Genomic DNA, 18865 nt, shown 5'->3' with positions numbered 1-18865 from the left:
ATACAGTGTTTTCACACTAAATTTGTAAACTTACTTTTTGCACAGTTAAAAACTTGTGACTCAGCCACTGAAATCAGAAAATCTGCAGTGTTTTACATAGTGTAAAGAACTAATCTCTTTTTTTTTTTTTTAAATGTCTGTGTCTGAACCTGTAATAATTTACAAAATAGGAGGCCTATTGCTGTACTAATTTAATGTCACCTTGCTTTTTCAAGGTACTGCAGTATATGAACAATTTGTTGAGGTCCAAGACCAAGTATGTCACTCTCCCACTGTAAAGACTTTTTCCCTTTATAGCTGAGGTGTGACTCTAAAAACAGATGTTATCACAATAGCAGAAGTTTTTCTGGTAACAGCATGCCTTATCTAGGCTAGGTTATCTATTTTTCCTATGTTAAGTTGTTCTACACCTCATAACTCAGTGAACTCAAAATCCTCATGAAGATTTGCTGCTTGTGGTCAAGAAGCAGGACTGGATGCATTCAAAACAGTGGTTAAGGTTAACATGAACAACTTCAACTGATGGTGGGTAATGACAGGACACTGGGGTCCATTAAAGCCCAGCAGGCATAGAAAAGCTGAAGTGCTTGTCTCACATTCCAGAAGCTCAAGGATACTGTGCATGTACCTGTTGAAGGCAGAGAGTTTTATTACATGTATGTGGTCAGATGATCCAGGACACATCTAAAATTCAGCTAAAGCAAATATGAATTTAAGTATGTTCAGCTCTAAACATAATCAGACCCATGCAACTACCAACATGTACCTGGTGTACTATATAATTTATTTCATGGAATGTTTGGCATGTGTTTCACTGCTCAAGCAGCAAAGTCATTGTAAATTACTTGTGCAAACAGGTCTACATCAGTTTGGATTCTCAAGAGTAACTTTTATTTGAGTTCTGTTAAGCATTCAGAACATGTATGCTGTGCTAAGATCCCAAACGGAAACTTTTTCAGATCTCCATACCTTAACTGGAGAAATACCAGTTCAGTTTCTTTCCTAACTCAGATGTTGATGCCTTCAGTTGGCTGAGCCCAAGAAATTACGCTGAAATTACCAGATGGCCTTTATCTCTCCATCTCTCTCTTTCACAGATCTGGCAGCAAAAAAAAAAAGAGAGAGAGAGAGAGAGAGAGAGAGAACGAGGCTAAAATAAAGTACTGAAAGCAGTTGCGTAATCCACATAATAATGTTTTGCATCCATCTTGTTTCTTCCTGCTCTGACATTACAGGAAGTAAAGCAATGAATGGCTCTGCAGCTAAACTACAGCAGTATTATTGTTGGCCAACAGGAGGTGCCACTGTGGCTGAAGCTCGAGTCTACCGGGATTCACGGGGCCGAGCCAGTAGCGAACCACACATCAAACGACCAATGAATGCTTTCATGGTTTGGGCAAAGGATGAGCGTCGAAAAATTCTCCAAGCCTTTCCTGACATGCACAACTCCAACATTAGCAAAATTCTAGGTAAGTGCAAGCCAATGAAGAAATCGTGACTGTGACTGAATCAAAACTGAGGGAAGCTTAGAAAGCTCTGCTATAGTAGTGGCAATTGGTGAGGGTAGTTATTTTTTGGAGCTGTGGGAAAATGAGGTTATTTCTATTGGTGAAATAGGCCAGTTACTTTCTTGTTGGGTATGAAACTTCTCTAATTTTTGGACATGTTTTGTTTGGCAGATGTTCACTGCAATTGGAATTACTGAAACCTAGACAAATGAAGACTCGCTTCTTTTTTTCACTTCCCTTTCTTTTCTATTTCTGCCCCTTCCCTAGTGCTTTTTATTCTCAACAGAAGAGTCACAACATGTTTGAAAGACTTAGCACCATTTAAAAGGAAAGTTTTGTGAAATCTGTTGCATGAGTCTATCCTGATAAAAGGTCTAATTGCAAGATCCCATTAGAAACCACCTGAACTACAAATCACCTGAATGCAAAATGGTACTTGCTGGAGTAATTACTGGGAAAAAATTAATAATGTACAAAATCAAAATCAAAGGTTTATGTCAGACAGTGCAGTGTCAAAGAAAGAAACCTGGAATAGTTCAAAGGACGTGTACATGCATACCTTCTCTCACGCAAAATTATGTTTGATTCAAAATGTTCAGAATGTTCAAAAAGCTAAGGAAGCACTGGTGTCATACAATTAAGATACTGCTTAGTTAAAGACACCAAAGCTAATATTTAATTTGTATAGATTGGGACAATCAGGGAATATACCACGGATTATATTTTGCCACTCTGCAAATAAATTGGCTCATTTTTGTAAAATTTTGATTTGCTTTTTAAAACCACTCCAGAGAATTAGAAACATACGTGAGAATGAGTGGTGAAATGTTAAAACCTATATTTGCTTTCTCAGTCTTTGAAGTGAAAGACAGATTCCAAATGTAACTTGTAATAAATAAAAGTAAAAATCAAGTTTCCTCTGTAATTTCTTTGTAAACTATGAGTTAAAATACATTCTTACAAAGTTTGTTGTATGTTAGTTCAATCAGAGGCAAGAACACATAGAAATGAATGTTACTTTGTCCTAGGACTTCCAAAATCTTGCTTAGTAGTTCTCATATTTTTGTCTGCAATATAAGTAAGCTATATGAATAGCCTTTCAGTTTTGTATAAAACCTGCACTGTTTCAGTGTTGGCAGCTGTAGGGAATCTATATTATTTGTGTGCATTCTGTGAAAAAACTATTATGAGCATAGTAACTGTATTCATTAAAATGTAAACTTCCAGCATAAATATTTCAGAAGTGCCAGCAACTGAGTGTTTGCTAACCATGGAATTAACCTGTCAGTATCTGCTCTGCCACAAATAAGTCTATGTCCTTATAATATCAGTGCAACTTTTCCAGGACAATGAGAAAAGAGACTGAAATATTAGAACTGACAAAGTATTGCTGGCTATGGGTAATATTTATATAACTTTTCCATTTGTTGATGTATGAAAAATCTTGGTAAAAGAATAGCTTCCACCCACGTTTACCACAGCTGTAATCGTTTTATTCATCGAAAAGACACCAAATAGCTGTTTTCTGCATTTCTTATTCCCTGGAAAAAAAAATAATCCCTTCTCAATTCAAGTGTTTAGATAGCTCTTTATAAACAATACAAGAGATCTGAATACTTTTTCCTCTTCCTGTGTACACTGTGTCAATATTTTAACTTTTTTATTGGTGCAGCTTTCAATGAGAGTTTACAGTACCTAAAGTGGTGTATATAATTACAATGTTCTTTCTTTTTTTCTTCCTTTTAAAAGATAAGTTTGTTAAATGTAACTTTCCTAGTGCAGTTGTGTGCATTTGTTACATCTCACCAAAACATAATATGCATAATAGGATTTAAAATATGGTTAGGTACCAATATTGTGCCAAGGTTATGTCAGAAGATTAGCAAATTTAAGACATCCAGACTACAAGGGATTATTTTTTTTTAATCTATAAAGTTTTGATGATTTTTTTCTGCTAGGTTGCAAGGTATTAATATGTATTAGTAGGAGTGTATAAACCAAATCATCATAAAACTGTCAAAGAAGGATGTATCCCTAGGTAGGCAGTACATTAACAGTAGAAGTATGGTTGTAGAACTTAACTACTGTGCATGGTGTTACAAAAAGATAAAATTATTCACAGATTAATGCTCATATTGTAAAAAACAAATAGCCTGTTCTGCAGCATAAGGCTGAAATTTTGAGAACTGTTGCTTTTAAGCACACCTGTTTGATAGAGATTCGTGTATATATGGTCTGCAGTATCTGAAAGTCAAGGTATTTTTAGGTTGTACATCCCAATACATGTGCTGGCTGATGTAAATTCAAGCCAGTTTAATTAACTTATTGTAAAATTGTTTATTATGGCAAGAAGGCATGCTGAAATGTGTATGTGTGAAGATATCCCTGCTTTGCTTGAGCACTCACCTATGATTTGTATTAATAGGATCTCGCTGGAAGTCCATGTCAAATCAAGAAAAACAACCTTATTATGAAGAGCAGGCACGACTAAGTAAAATCCACCTAGAAAAGTATCCTAATTACAAATACAAACCTCGACCAAAACGCACCTGCATTGTTGATGGAAAGAAACTGCGTATTGGCGAATACAAACAACTGATGAGGTCTCGGAGGCAGGAGATGAGGCAGTTCTTTACTGTAGGGTGAGTACTATCATTATAACTGTTTTCAAAGTCAGAGCATACTGCTTGAAAACAAATAGTCACTGTTTAAGTCACTGACTAATGTAATTTTAAAGGCAAGGATTTGAACCTGCAAACCCTTATTAAAAAGGTAAAACATTTCATGGAACATGGATTTCTCAGCTTGCCACTGAATGCTGATTATGAGACTGACTGTGGAAATCTTTAAAGTTAAAAAAAAAAAAATAATGTTTCCCATCAGCCTGAAAGGTTTGAATCATGTCTTTTGTGAGTTATTAGTAAGCTAATCCATTCTGGGTTAGTAATGACTTCAGGATCATTTCCTAAAATAAGACAAGAGCAAAGAGATAAATACTCCAGCATAGAATAAGGAGTTTGTAGAGGGAGAAAATGGAGGAAAGTAATAGCACTTACATTAGAAACACACAGGAAGGAATAATTACATAGCATGAGGACAGTAGAAATTCTGTTATTTAAAGACCTGTGGAAAAAATGTCTTAAAAAATTTATTGCTTTAGGAAGAGTCTTTCAAGTAGCAGATAGATAGAATAGGTACTTTTACAACTTAGAATACATGGTCCAAAAAGATCCTGGCACAGTTTTAAGAACAGTATTTCTCCAGTCTTCAGCAGAGAAAACAGCACTGTGAAAGATATACAGGCTAAAGATAACAAAGTCCAGTGAAACAACTGCACCACAACAGATTTGTCTTTCCTTGGTTTTGCTTTTTGTTTGTTTGTTTGTTTGTCGTTGGTTTGGGTGGGGTTTTTTTGTTTTTCTTTTTTTTTTTTTAAGGAATCAATCTGTGATGCTCAATGCTCTAGCATAACGTTTCTGGTGGTTTACAAAGAGTCTAAAAGCTATCTCCAGTGCCAGCTTTTCCAAATTCACAATGTTCTGCTTATTTATCTAATCACAATAGTCTCCTTTTGTTGCATACTTTTCTACCAGATAATTGACCTTGATTATGTGCCCTCATTTTTGGCTTGGGATGCAGAACTCCTGTTGCAGTCAATTATTGTGTGGTACAGACTGCAACAATGTGGGCTCTTTCTTCAGTCAGTAAATAGAAGTGATTTTGGTATATTGAAATAACCTTCCAGTCTGTAGTTTTGAAGTTCTTTTTTATTCTTCAGTCTAAGGTGAATTGTTTATTAATAAGCTTCCATCAAAGTTGTGCATAGAACTTTGTATTCAGATTGATGGAATGAAACTGCATTTTCCATCTTCCAAGACAGATTTACAGACCAAATCACATAAAGACAAAAAATGCAAAAAGGAATGCCAAAACAACAGCCTGAACAATTTGAAAATTGTTTGCTAATTCAAAACATTATTGAGCAGTGGTGTTTTACACACTGGAAGTGGTAGCTAAGTGTGAAGGTGAACATTGAAGATGGATTTAAGAAACACCTAAAGGTGCCTACTTGAAGAGTGATAATGTGATTTTAAAAAAAATTATAATGACCACCATTCAAAATTAAACTGCTGGTGCAACATAAATGTAACATCTGTCATATCAAACACTCTGATCACAAAGACCATAAGAATGTCATAATTTTTTGAAAGTTTTCATTCTTATTTACACTAAATCCACTTCACTCTCCTCTGTTCACGTGGATGAAGTATGAGTGAATTGCCTTTGTGCACTTATATAATGATGCAGTGGATGTTACTGGAAACAATGACTTAGTTATGCTGCTGACAAAAAATGGGGTATGAAGTTTAATGGATGCATTCAATAAAGGTGAAATGAGATCCATGTTGCAGCTCAATGTTAATATAGTTTCTGGTACTGAGGAAACACAGGCTGTGGTTTTTAACAATTATTACATGCTTTTCTGTGATTTCCACTGTTGCCCCACATTCTCTTTTTCTCTATAGAAAAAAAAAAAAGAAAACAAAATTCTTGGGAGAGACCAAGCAAAAAAAGGTAAAAAACCAAACCAGGAAAGCATTTCTGAACTGAAATGTAAAACATGGCATCATTTCTCAGCAGAATAGTTTAATGAGTAATAAAAAGCAACATTTCATCCAAATCAATTTATAGTTAAACGAAACACAGTAACTGAGCCCATCAGCTTCTTAAATTTTCTCTTCCTTGTGTTGAATGTAAATATCACATAAAGCATCAGCTGGAACAGTTTTCCTAACTGACCTCATACACCCATAATTTTTCCACTGTTTTGATGGAACAAGCAGCATAAACTGTCCTTCAGAACGGTAGATGTGGGGGTTGAGATGCAGTTTCCTTTCAGAATGAAATATGAGACAAATGTGGGTTTTAGGATTGAATATACTCTATGTTTACAGTAAATAGTTCACTGTAAGACAGAGAATAAAAGTACAAAATAGACTCCAATGAAATTTGCCAAGTTCTCTATACTGCTTGAAATCCTCCTGTATTTTCTTTAAAAAAAGGATGTACCAATTAAGTTGGGAATGAGTTAGCCAAAATATTATCATAACAGAACAAAAAGATAAATGCAAGATGTCTGAAGAGATAGACCTTCAGAATCAGTGGCTAGAAGAAAGTATAAATAGTAAGAAAAACTATACTCTTTCATATTTGTGTTTGGTGTTCTCTTATACCAAATGTACATTTGTAGCTCAAGCAATCCAGTAAGGGGTAGTTCCCTTGGGTGAGCCATTGGCTGCTACGGAATAGTCCTGCCGTGTGTAGAACTAAAATACCCCCCACCACATAGATAGAGGTTCTCATTGCTTGAATTTTTAAGATGCAGCAAGCTCTAACTGCAAACTTCTTTCCATGAGCCACATTCTTTGATAAACATAAGATGCACAGAAGTTGTTTAGAGGATCTTGGTATACAAACAAGCTAGGCTTTAAAACAAGCTAATGAGTGGCCAAGTTCTGTTTTAATATTTGAAGAAAAGCTTCCAAAATAATTGAATGACACTAAAGATATCTTGGTATAAATTGGGCAGGAAATTAATGTTTTAAAATTCATGTATATCTGTCATAGACCAGCACAAAAATCTAGGAACTGGCAGAGATTATAAAGAACAGAGTGGAACTGAAAATGTGTGTAGGCCTTCCATTGCATCTTTACATGAACCAATTTTGTTCTAGATGAGTCATTTAATATACAGAAATAATTAATGTTTAATGCAGAGTCTATTAAAAAATTGCTGGTTTTAATCAGTGGAAGCTGAATCTGAAGCCAGATATGTCTTTACAATAATAGAGTTATTTTTAATAATAAAATTATTAATGGGAATTTGTGAATGATAACTTCAGCTTAAAGTTAATCCTTGCACAGACTTCAAGTGATTTTCAATTTATCTTCAGTAATACTTTTTTGTAATGCATAAATAAATATAAACTAACAAATGGATCCTATATAAAACAGAAATTCAGACTTCTTAAGTTGAGTCTATCTTTTGTTGCCTTGTCCTACAAAAATAATTTACTTCTCAGTCATTTTTACAGTCTAATATATTCTAAATACAAGAGGATGATATATACATTTATCTGCAAAATGATGTAAGCAGTAACATTTCTGTGTGTTTTACCAGTGTAAGATGTTTGGAATTAGGTCTTTATAATGTTTATAACTACTGTACACACATAGACTGAATGTTGCTAAACTACAGCTTTGAGTAAGGCTGTAATATTATACTTCTGTAGCTTGAATTTAAAGTAAGCACACAATGGGTGCTTTTGTGAGATGTACTTCTATTTAATTCCTTATGAGAATGTAAGTTCCAGGGCTTGGTAGCATATAATAAGCATTCTCCTTAATGCAATTGATTTTGCTTTGCTCATTTAAAAGTGTCAGAAAATAGTTGAGATCAGAAAACAATGGTAATTTGCCAATTTAAATGTTTAGCTAGTTTTGCAACTCAAAAGTGGAACATTCTCAAAGGTAAATCTTAAGAATATTAATTCTTCAAAGCTGTGAGCAGGTCAATTGGGCTCAGAATTTTCATATACCTCATGTTTTATATTTACATAACTATTTTGAACCTAGTCTATGGCCCCAGACTGGACAGCCATGTTAGCAATGCTGGCAGAGTTAGAAACTGTCATAAGTTAGAAACTCCAACTCTTCCTTTCAAGGGGAGTGGTTAGAATTTGAATAAATGCTCTGATTTCCCCCTCCCCCCCCCCATCCCTGTCCTATAAAAATTAATTACTTAGAAAATGATAACACTCATCTTCAGTAGCATATGCCATCCTTATAGATTGTGATATATTATAATAAGGGTTTCTGGGATGCAATTCAGCATCTTGAACAGAATTTACAGTAACAACCAACAATCTGATCAGCTCAAAATACTAACAGGGCTCAAGTGAGAGGTAGGTGTCCAGTTAGTGTGGGTATGTGAGTGCCCATGTTGAAGTGCTAGCAAATTTTTGAAAGCAAATGGTTAGTAATTTGAGATATTTCCCATTCAGGTGGCATAGTTACCACATGTGTACATTTCCATGGTGAGATATAGGTAGTTTAAAGCTCATAGTTATTACCCATCCATCAGCGGGGTTATACATCACATCTGCTTTTTGTTCAATGTGTAAAAAGACCTGCATTTAAGAATGACAAGTTTGGTAAAACTTTAAATTTCCTGCTTTGGAAATCTTGTTCTTTGCCAGTTAGATTAATTCTACAATATACCATTCATTTGGTGCATTCTCAAGTAAAAGGTATCTCTGTAAATTCTACCTCATTATGCTTGGATGACCTGCTCCCTTTATACTTTGAAATGGGTGTCATGTGGACAAATCCACCTTGTCTTATTGGAAGATGAATATGCAAATGAGCTTTGCTGGTTTGATAAACATTTGAAAGAAAACTGGAATTTTGTAATTTAATCTGTCGTTTAGGGCTTAATTTTTGTAATTTAATCTGTCATTAAGACTCAACACTTAAAACTTAACAACCATAATTTTATCAAGACACCTCACAGCTCTGTCCTAAACAAATTGTTTTACCTCTTGCTGCTTATAAAAAGGGAATTTGCTTCTAAAAAATGCAAACTGTTTTTTGGGGGAGGGCTATAAGTAGACATTAGGGTTCTGATGCTTGGTGTCATCTGTAACACAAGAGCAGCTCACTCGCAGTCATTTTTTAGTATATTCTGCAAGTGTTACTAGAAGATTTGTAAAAAAAGTTTTTCTCAGAATATCTTTTGGAATTAGTATTGTGGTGTTCTTTGAATGCTTTTTGTTTTTGCAAATCTACTTATTCTAAGAAATATCAGAAGATTAGTACCAGCAGTTGTTGTGACCATGTGTGAGTTGTTTTTTCCTCCAGTCTGTGGAAACAGTTATTTAATGTGAACATTTTCTGTATCTAAAATAGTGAAGGAGGTACATATGGGGCTTTAACAGTAATAATTTATACTCCTGACAACATACAATCCCAAAACAGAAATGTTCCCATGTGAGGGAGGTGTTCAGTTTTATGGATAAAGTATTGAAAGATGTTTGCAGAAAATCACTTGCAAGCACATACATTGGCTGAAAATTGTTTTCACAGAACATTTATCAGACCACTTTAAAAAGTGAAAATTTAGTGAAAAATCCATAGCTGTTTTTAAATCATCTGCAAATCATCATTTGCAAACAGGAGTATAATGACTGTGTCAAATGAATTACTGTGATGTTTTTGCTTGCTGCTAGCCAGGTGTACCATACTTACACAACAGATGTTTGAGTTTCCCAAGCTGTGCAGAGGCTTTAAAAGTCAGGCTAGCAATACCAGCAATGACAATACTACCTGCTATTTTAATATTACCTTACACAGAGGGTGCATGATTTGACTGTTTATATTGATTCCTACACTTGGTGGACTTTGGTTTTCCAGTAATTCTGTAGTTTGATCAACGAACAATATACATTCAACATTTAGAGTCTTGAAAATAAGCCTTACATTATTTTGTCTATTGCTTTAGCCAAGGATTAAGGATTTGTGAGAGTGTGGTTTATGAAATATCCTTTTCAATTTTAGCATAGAATGTCACAGTAGTCAAGTTATAGATCCATTGTTCAAACACACCTGACGCTGTTTTCCTGCTAAAATTATGTAATAGTTTTCTAATGTCTGGTCAGTATTGCTTTAAAGAAGGGTGAAAATACATCTGAATACATGATGCTTTAAGTGGCTTATGCAAATAGGCATGTATGGGCAGTAACTACTAAACATCAAAACAGCATCTTCCAGGGCACTTAGGTGAGGAGTATATTCAGCCAGTGTTACATCTAAAGTGTGATGGAGATTCTCTTCCTTCAGACAACCTACAGCCCTTATTTTTCTTTTAGCTTTGCTATAGCTAATGATCCAGAAATAATAAGAGAATGTTTGTAGGAGTATTTTAATATAGAAAGTATGTTATTAGTTAATTAACCCAAATGTAAGAAGTACATTTAATTAATTTGTAGCAAATAAGGCCTTGACCTTGGAATGGGTTCATTGACTTGACCTTTACTCAGCAAAGCAGTTGAATATACATACATCACTGTAAGAAGAGACATTCCATCACTGAACACAGCTATGGACATGCTTACAGTAAAGCTTGTGTTGAGTTGCTTGATTGGTCTGCTTTAATTTTAATTTGTGTTATCGCTCCAGAATGTTTAAAATCACACACACATGAAAAAGACAGCATTATGTAGTACAAAATTAGATATCAGAAGGTAAAATGTATCAAATGTAGTGGTAGTGCACCCTTAATTGAGTCCTCCCATGTATGCATTGACAAAGTAAATCAGACCTGGACTGAGTCCACAGGAAAAGTCCTAATTTCTGTAGGATGTTGGTTACAATAGAAAAAAGAACACTTCTTGTTCTAAAGATACTTTACTTCAAAAACTCTGGCTTGCACATGAAATCCTGAAGAACAAATGGCATTCTGATCCTAGATTTAAATTAAAGTCAAAAGCCAACAACAAAATATCAAAAGTATTTCTGAGCAACATGGTAGTCTAGCATTGAAATGGTAAATTACATACTTTGAATTAGGTAATGTTACTTAGTCACCTGTCTGCCATTTTAGGTACTTAAATTATTGTAAATGACTATTTCCATTCTGTTGGAATTAGTATTGTGGTGTTCTTTTATGAATGCTTTTTTTTGCAAATTTACTTATTCTAAGAAATATCAGAAGATTAGTACCATCAGTTGTTAGTTGTGACCATGTGTGAGTTGCTTTTTCTTCCAGTCTGTGGAAACAAAAGCTCTTATCAGGAGTTTGGAGGATTTATACTTTGTACACATAATATCTACAGTAGCAGTTAGGCATCACACAGGTGATGGAACCTTTTGATAATCTCTGTGTAAGTGCTACTCTGAAGTACGGTTTAAATAGACTCATACAATACAGAAAAGAATCAGTGTCTCAACAGTTTACTCTCCAGGAGTCCTTGGAGGGAGCTAAGATGAACCAATACCATGTGGGACTGGACTGTGAACCCCAGAGGAATATATGTGGTCTTTCTAGGAAACCATCTGCTTTTCTTTCGTTTGAACTTGCAGGCCTTCCTTCCTCTGAACACAAGAAATCACGTTCTTCTCTTGTTTTTCCTCCCAGACAACAGCCTCAAATTCCAATCACCACAGGAACGGGGGTTGTCTATCCTGGTGCTATAACCATGGCAACTACCACACCGTCACCTCAGATGACATCAGATTGCTCAAGCACCTCTGCCAGCCCTGAGCCCAGCATCCCTGTCATTCAGAGCACTTATGGTATGAAGACAGACAGCGGAAGCCTCGCTGGAAATGAAATGATAAATGGAGAGGATGAAATAGAAATGTATGAGGACTATGAGGATGATCCCAAATCAGACTATAGTAGTGAAAATGAAGCCCATGAGGCAGTCAGTGCCAACTGAGGAGTGTTCACAGAATAAAAGTACTCAGACTCATTTGGGTTATTTTGGGGTTTTTTTGAACAAAAGTTCTTAAAGAGCCTGCATGCATGTGTGGCTCCTACAGTTACATCAGCAGAATGGTCTTAAATGTTTCTTAATGTGTGCAACAGATTGTTTCCCTAATTTTTCATGAACTTGGGTTTTTAGGATTTTTGTTTTGTTTGTTTTGTTTTGTTTTTTGGTTGTGTGTTGTTGTTTTTTTTTTTATTTAGATGAAGACATATTAAATATCAGACATCAGGACTTGAAAACTTATATGAATCAATAGCTGTCTTACAAGTCTTACCTTTTGTCTTTTTCCTTTTGGATGCTGATAAAGGTTTAAGTTACTGTTTTAGATGGGGGTTTTACATTCTCACTCAGGTATGCTGTGCCAGCCTACAGGTTGTGAATGTGTTTTTATTCTGGATTATTTTAGAAAACAAAAACTGCAGATTTCATATTGTGAAACAGAACAAGTCCACAAGTGCATCGTAGCTTGTCTTTAAAAAATAGTCTCTGAATTCCATTTTTTTTCCAGATGTATAGCTGAACTTCTGATGTGCCAAACTTTTCATAACTTTTCAATCTTAACATTTTTTTTTAAAAAAAAAAGTCTTAAAGAAGACACTGTAAAGTCTTAGACAATCCTTTGGCATCTTAAAAAATTATAAATGAAACCTAATTTTTTCCAGAATATGGTAAAGTACTCAGGAATCTGGAGACAGTCTGTTCTTAAGTAGTGAACATGGTTGCCATAGTGCATGTGCCCAATTGCTTTTGCCTCTTGATGTGCCATTAGTGTGAAATTTTAAGTAAGCACAAAAGAGCGATCACCAGCTATGGACTGGCCTGTCTTAGCAGTGTGAGGCCACCTCTGATTACATTCTCTACCCCATTGCTTTTAACCCTTGCATTCAGTCTTAACACATTTTCTCTTAATTAATTTATTCATTCCAGAATGCCAAGGGTCCAAATACTTAATATTTATTTTTAAAAGTACAGTTGGTGGCATTACACTTACAATTCCTTATTGATATTTTAAAGATCCCCTTCCTTCTCCTCCCTTAAATTACACAAGTATATTAAAATAGAAGTGGACCTGCTACTAAAATGAACATGACTTCTATGAATGAGAAATTCACTTGTTCCTGTAACGCTGTATGTTCAAGGAGCACTTGGAAATACTCTGCTATATGTAATGCAAAATAAAGTGAGTACTTTTATATGTACATAGAGGATAAATATTCCTAAGAAAAAGTGTTTATAGTTATAAACATCTCTAGTTAGAAAGCAAAAGCAGATGTAAAATCCAAACTGCATGTAGAGTCCACCATAATGAATTTTTAGGGTCTATAGAATCCTGCAGTGAATCATGGCTCTGTACATCATGTTCCTGTTGTCACCTGAAGGAACTGTTTGCTCCTTTAAGTATTTATGCAGTGATTTATATGTGAGATGCCTGGTGGGGAAGGGAAGGCCACACAAATATCTGACTTGCAAAGCTGGACAAATGGTGCATCAAACATATTTATTGAATATTGGTCATGTGGGAGTGCGAGCCAAATCTTGATGAATGCTTGTCAAGTGTTTCAGGATCTTTGGATGTAAAGTGCTGTAGAAACTAAAATTTTTATTTGTATTACTACTTAGAAACAATGCCAATTGCTAGAGAAAATTCTGGGAAATATGCAACAGTGAAATATGCAGAAATTGCAAATTGATTAATTTCAAAGAAGGAATTGCCTTTATTTTTTCCCACTCCACTCCTGTTCACAAATACATCACTGTATATAGGCAGATCCAATGAGCCTGAGGAATACATGTGTTAAAGCTTCTCAACTCCCTCAGCTTTTATTTTGAATTGGATATGTTGAGTGATAAATTCAGACTCAGGCTGAGGAATGAGTGGGCCTAGAGCAGCTCCTCTTAAGTCTGTGGGGATCTTCAAGTGGAGTTGAATGGGCTTCGTTTAGGGCCCAGGCAATGAAAGAAGTATAGTGTTAATACTGGTTATCCTCAAGCTATCATCCTATCTTGCTTCTGCATTCACCTCACATGAATCCATGTGAGGTGTGATGACAAGGCTCTGTATTGGGAGCAGTCATTTTCCTCATGGGCCCACTAATATCTATTTGAGCAGAGATAGCCATTGTTGCCACTGTAGGAATCAAATGTGCAAGAACAACCCCCAAGACAAAGAAGATTGTTCAATTTATAGGACAATTTATGAAGATAATGGCATAGAAATACAATGGTCAAATTTCTCTGACCATTTTTTAAAATTTGGAACAAAATGCTATATTTTTAATATTTATTTAAATGTGTTAGTCCATGTCTAATAAGCAATAAACTGGTCTAGCCAAGACTTTAAAGGCATATGCTGTGTCATTAGCTGGTGAGCGCCCTCTTTAAGCTGGCTAAGGTACTGAAAGAAAGTGGGTTTTGTTCTTATAATTGCTTTGAAATTCGAACTGGTTTTAATATATTCAGCTCAGACTGGGGGGAGGATACCATTATTTCCGAAAAACAAAATATTTATTAATGTCTTACACAATTCTCCAGTTAGAAGTATATCTCCCTCCCCCCATGTCACTTTCTCTCTTGCTTTCTCTTTTTCTGGTTTTGTTCAATAGCTAGAATGCTGTACTGCTAGCATTGTATTTTATGTAATTTCTTTTTTTTTTTTTTTTTTTTGCACAAAGGCAAACATTTAGATTAGTTGGTTAATTTTTTTAAATTTTATGACCATGCCAAAATAATATTCTGCAGGCTTGTGGAGAACAAAGGACTGTTCTTTAGGACTGAAACTTGATTTTGCTTTTAGTACAAAAAACACACACTCACAGATGTTGTTTCGTAAGTGTTATAAGCACTGGATATAAATGGTATTTTTTATCACTTCTGACTAATGTGAAACTGTTGTACGAAAACTACATGAACAAAAGTCATCTGTTTCGACTCGTGTGGGCCTGCCTCACAGTTGCCGGATTTGAGTCATTTTTATGTCTTGTTATTTCATTTATTTATGCAAAATACATGTATGTATGAACACTTTGTTTTAGCTCCAGCCCTGCCTCAATGCTGATGCTGTGTATGTTCAAGCCACATTCTTGAAAATGACTGGCTGTTCAGGAATCACCAGCTGGTAAAAATTGCATTTATTGGCTGGGGGAGTGGCACAAACTTATTTGAATCTGAATTGTGCATATGAGCATTTTATTCTATTTATTAGCCGACATTGGCTCTAAAATCAGTAGAAATCAAGGAAGGACAATCATAAGGATAAAACCCAACATTTTTACTTTATTAATTGGAGCTCAAAACAAAGTTTTTGATGAATTTACCATCTCATTTTAGAATTTTTTTAAATTGTGTAAATATAACATAGGAAATAGAATTTTATTTTTTGTTCATGGATACTTAGTGAAGTATAAGTTATGTATTTACTTTTGTTCTTTATCAGTGTATGTTGTCCATATTAAATGCTGACAAGTCACTGTACCTCATGTAGATGCTGAATTTACAACCGCAGTGTGAGTGCAGTATTGTGGACCTGTAGCTGGGACAGCAAGTTGCCTCACTTGTGCTCTCACTGATTTTGAATAGCTTATTCCATAAACACAGGATACATTGATAGACATACAGAATTTCCGATACATTTTATAGGAAACATAGTCTTCTGAATTCAAGTAAAACTGGTGACATATTTTACATCTTAACAAGAATGACATTTGGAAGTCAAAAGTCAAAATCCCTGGAAAGACTATCATTACTAAGATGGCCCTTGCAATGCAGTCAAGACTTCAGAATATCAAACCTCTATTTCAAACATTTTAAATCACATTGTTGTCATATTAGGCTATAAAACCAGGGGAAACTGTTCACTCAATACACAAAGAGGACTTGTGGAATTGCTTTCTAAGCATTGTGTTTGAGCTTCTCTTAATAACTCAGAAAAAAGTAATAACTCTGTTCAGGTAATGCACAACTATAGTAATACTATTTTCTTTGCAAACAGACAGTGTATTTAATTAACAGATAAAATATATTTTCTTTTTTGAAAATCATAAAATAATTATTTTCAGTAGCATAACACTCCCAAAACAGTCTGATACAAGCTAGAATAGTGCACTTCACATTTCAAAAAAAATGGAAGATAAAAGACTTAATGGAAACAGAACTGTTTTCCAGGTTTCAAGTTTACATGGAGAAATTACTTCGACGAAGTGGCCCAGTTCTGGTCTGGCTGTATATTCAGGCATTGCCATTTAGTTGTGAAACTGCCTGCTGAGAATTCATGATGTGCTCCTTAGTCAGTGTACTCAGGTGCAGCACCAGGCAGGGGAGGGCAAAAGATGGGATTATTCCAGGATGGGAATGCAAAACAAACAGCAGCATTAGTCACAATAAATACAATAAGCCCTGTGCAAGTGTACAGCAGTCAGCTGTGGGTAGTTCCTGCTTTAAGTACAAACACAACCACCCCCCAATGCAATCTAAAACATAGTCCTCTCTCTGGGTTGGCTTTCCGGCTTTGTTTTTTGATCATATTGAAATCTGGTCAATCGAAATTTCAAAATAATTTCCTAGCAAAAACATACTACAAGATTACACCTCTGTCCTCCCCAAGCAGAACACTTACCTACCTGCTTAATTGTAAGCATGTTAGTACTTCCATGGTGGTCATGAGGACCAGTAAAGCGTAGGTGTTAAGCAGGGCAAACATTGCTGAGCCAGAGCCACACTGCAAACCTGCAGTGGAGATGCAGCCAGCAGAATCTATGATAAGAGTTCTTCATGTTTTTATGAGAAGAATGGGCTTTGTCCCGTGGTGTTTTGCATGCTTTTTTTTTTTAAGATTCAAGTTGGCACTTAAGCATGTTCTTTTGAAAGAATACTATATGACCTCATTTGATCTCTTACAGAAGTCTTTTTCCTTTAAAAAAACTTCTCCCAACCCCCACTTTTTTTTTTTTTTTTCATAAGTAATTAATACATCTCCTTTTTAACCACCAGATTTGTTGAAAATTGTAACAAAGAAATATTCTGAGATTTCACACACTGGGTATAAAGGGGGTGGGGTGGGTGAACTGGGCTAAAGGAAAACTTATCAAATTGGTATTTATGGCAATATGAAAGCTATAAAGCAACTTAGTGACATGGCTTGCTTTGTAATTTCCGCTTTCTAAAAACCACAAGTGAGGTCCTTGGTGCTCTTGGAGTATGGGGAATGTGCAAATATTTAACTGTTTGTATGCTGCACATTGCAGACCTGCTAGTGTGCATTCTCCGTTTGTCTTCCTTTGTCATTTGTGTTTTGCTTTCTAGAAAGCAATGCTTTTTTTCTTGTACCCTTCTTCAGCTTGTAGCAAACTAGAATGCTTAGCATTTCTGTTCATCCATTATTGTATTTCCCGTGTAATAATTTTTTTTATTACATAAAGACAAGCTTATAAGCTGTTACTACATAACTTATCTTACTGTAACTCTTATTTCCTGACATTGTAATTTGTTTGTGATGTATATTGTGAGATTGTACTCTATGTTAATTTAATCAGCACAATTCACTGACATGCTGGACTGACATGCTAGCTGCTGTTTCAAATTGTAAAGTTTGTGTAGAGCTGTTGGGACAACTGAGACTCTCTTGTCAAGGTACTATGCTTTGATTCCTATAGCAACACTGTGGGTGCAGCTTTTAAGTGTGAGGGCTGCTCGTTGGACACCCACTGGCTAACTTAATGGGCAGGTTTTCTTTGTAGAAATTCTATATACAATGCAGGTACCTACCTGGGCCCTTGGCTGGTAATTATTTGGGCGTTTAGAGGAAAAACTAGTGTCTATTGCTGCTTTGAATATGTTTTAAAGTCTGAAAATGTAAATAGTTTATCAAAAAAATCTTGTACAGTCCAGTGTAAAGTTTTTAAATGAACTTAAAGGTTGCCATCACATCTCACACTCTCCTCTTGATACAGTAAAAAAAAAAAAAAAAAGTTTGCTAAGGATACTGATTAAAAAAAATAACCTGTTCTCAATTTGAAAAAGAGAATAATTATTCTTAGCTCCGCTTCATTGCATAAACAGACTTCTTGGATTTTGATGTGCAGTATTGACGTGAGGTAAATTAAATATTAAATGATCTTTCAGTGGTACTTTTAAGAGTCTTCTCCTCCTCTGCCTCAGTTATTAATGGAAAAGACAAAATTGAAAGACACTGTCCATATACAGTATGTTCTGGTGTACAGTAGCACCTTACATGTTTTGGTGGGGGGGGAATTTTTTTTTTTTTTTTTTTTTTTTGCACAAGGTGCTTTCCTGATATGTTAAACATGTCATCCTTGGGTGATACAGTATATGCCATGACAGGGGTTTAGACCCCTCAGGGGAGTGTCTATAAGACTGCCTATTTATGCTCATTTACCTCAAGACTGTCCTCTCTACCCTTAATCTATTCACCATCACTCCATCTTTTGTACTGCTGTTGACACTTACAAATTAAAGATAAATTTTGTTTTATGAGATGTGTGTGTGACTTCTTCTATGCATCCTCTATTAGTCCTTTGAAGTTAGCATTGAAGACTCATCATGAGGAGTTGATGGACAGAAAAATGCAACTAGGCCTGTTCAGATGGCCTTCTTTTTAAATTTAGTGCCTGAATCTCCCAGCTCTTAGGTTTTCCCCATGCCTTTCCATTCTACAAAGGCATTTATCAGCCTCCAAAATCCATTAACACCATATGCTGTAAAAGACATGCATGATAACCAACCAAATTTTTAATATTGAATGGGTACCATCAATTTTGTAAGCAGGAAGTGCTGTTGCTAGCAACATAATCT

At 35.3% G+C, this 18865-nt stretch overlaps 1 protein-coding gene across 10 annotated transcripts in view; it reads left to right on the top strand.

The window, feature by feature from the left end:
* Positions 1-18549, top strand: part of SOX6 (SRY-box transcription factor 6) — a 334845-nt gene extending 316296 nt beyond the window's left edge. For 8 of the 10 annotated variants that reach the window (XM_030450938.1, XM_030450944.1, XM_030450940.1 and 5 more), the window contains 3 exons: positions 1236-1469; positions 3934-4150; positions 11704-18549. In XM_030450938.1, coding sequence (XP_030306798.1) covers positions 1236-1469; positions 3934-4150; positions 11704-12007 — 755 coding nt within the window. In that variant the 3' untranslated portion in view covers positions 12008-18549. The remainder of the gene's footprint in view (positions 1-1235; positions 1470-3933; positions 4151-11703) is intronic. The other 2 variants (XM_030450942.1, XM_030450941.1) reach the window with 1 other exon arrangement.
* Positions 18550-18865: the final 316 nt, after the last annotated feature.

This window comes from Calypte anna, chromosome 5 (genome assembly GCF_003957555.1).
Source record: "Calypte anna isolate BGI_N300 chromosome 5, bCalAnn1_v1.p, whole genome shotgun sequence".
NCBI classification, from domain to species: domain Eukaryota; kingdom Metazoa; phylum Chordata; class Aves; order Apodiformes; family Trochilidae; genus Calypte; species Calypte anna.
The sequence above is the reverse complement of the archived record's forward strand: the minus strand, read 5'-3'. Positions and strand labels throughout refer to the sequence as shown.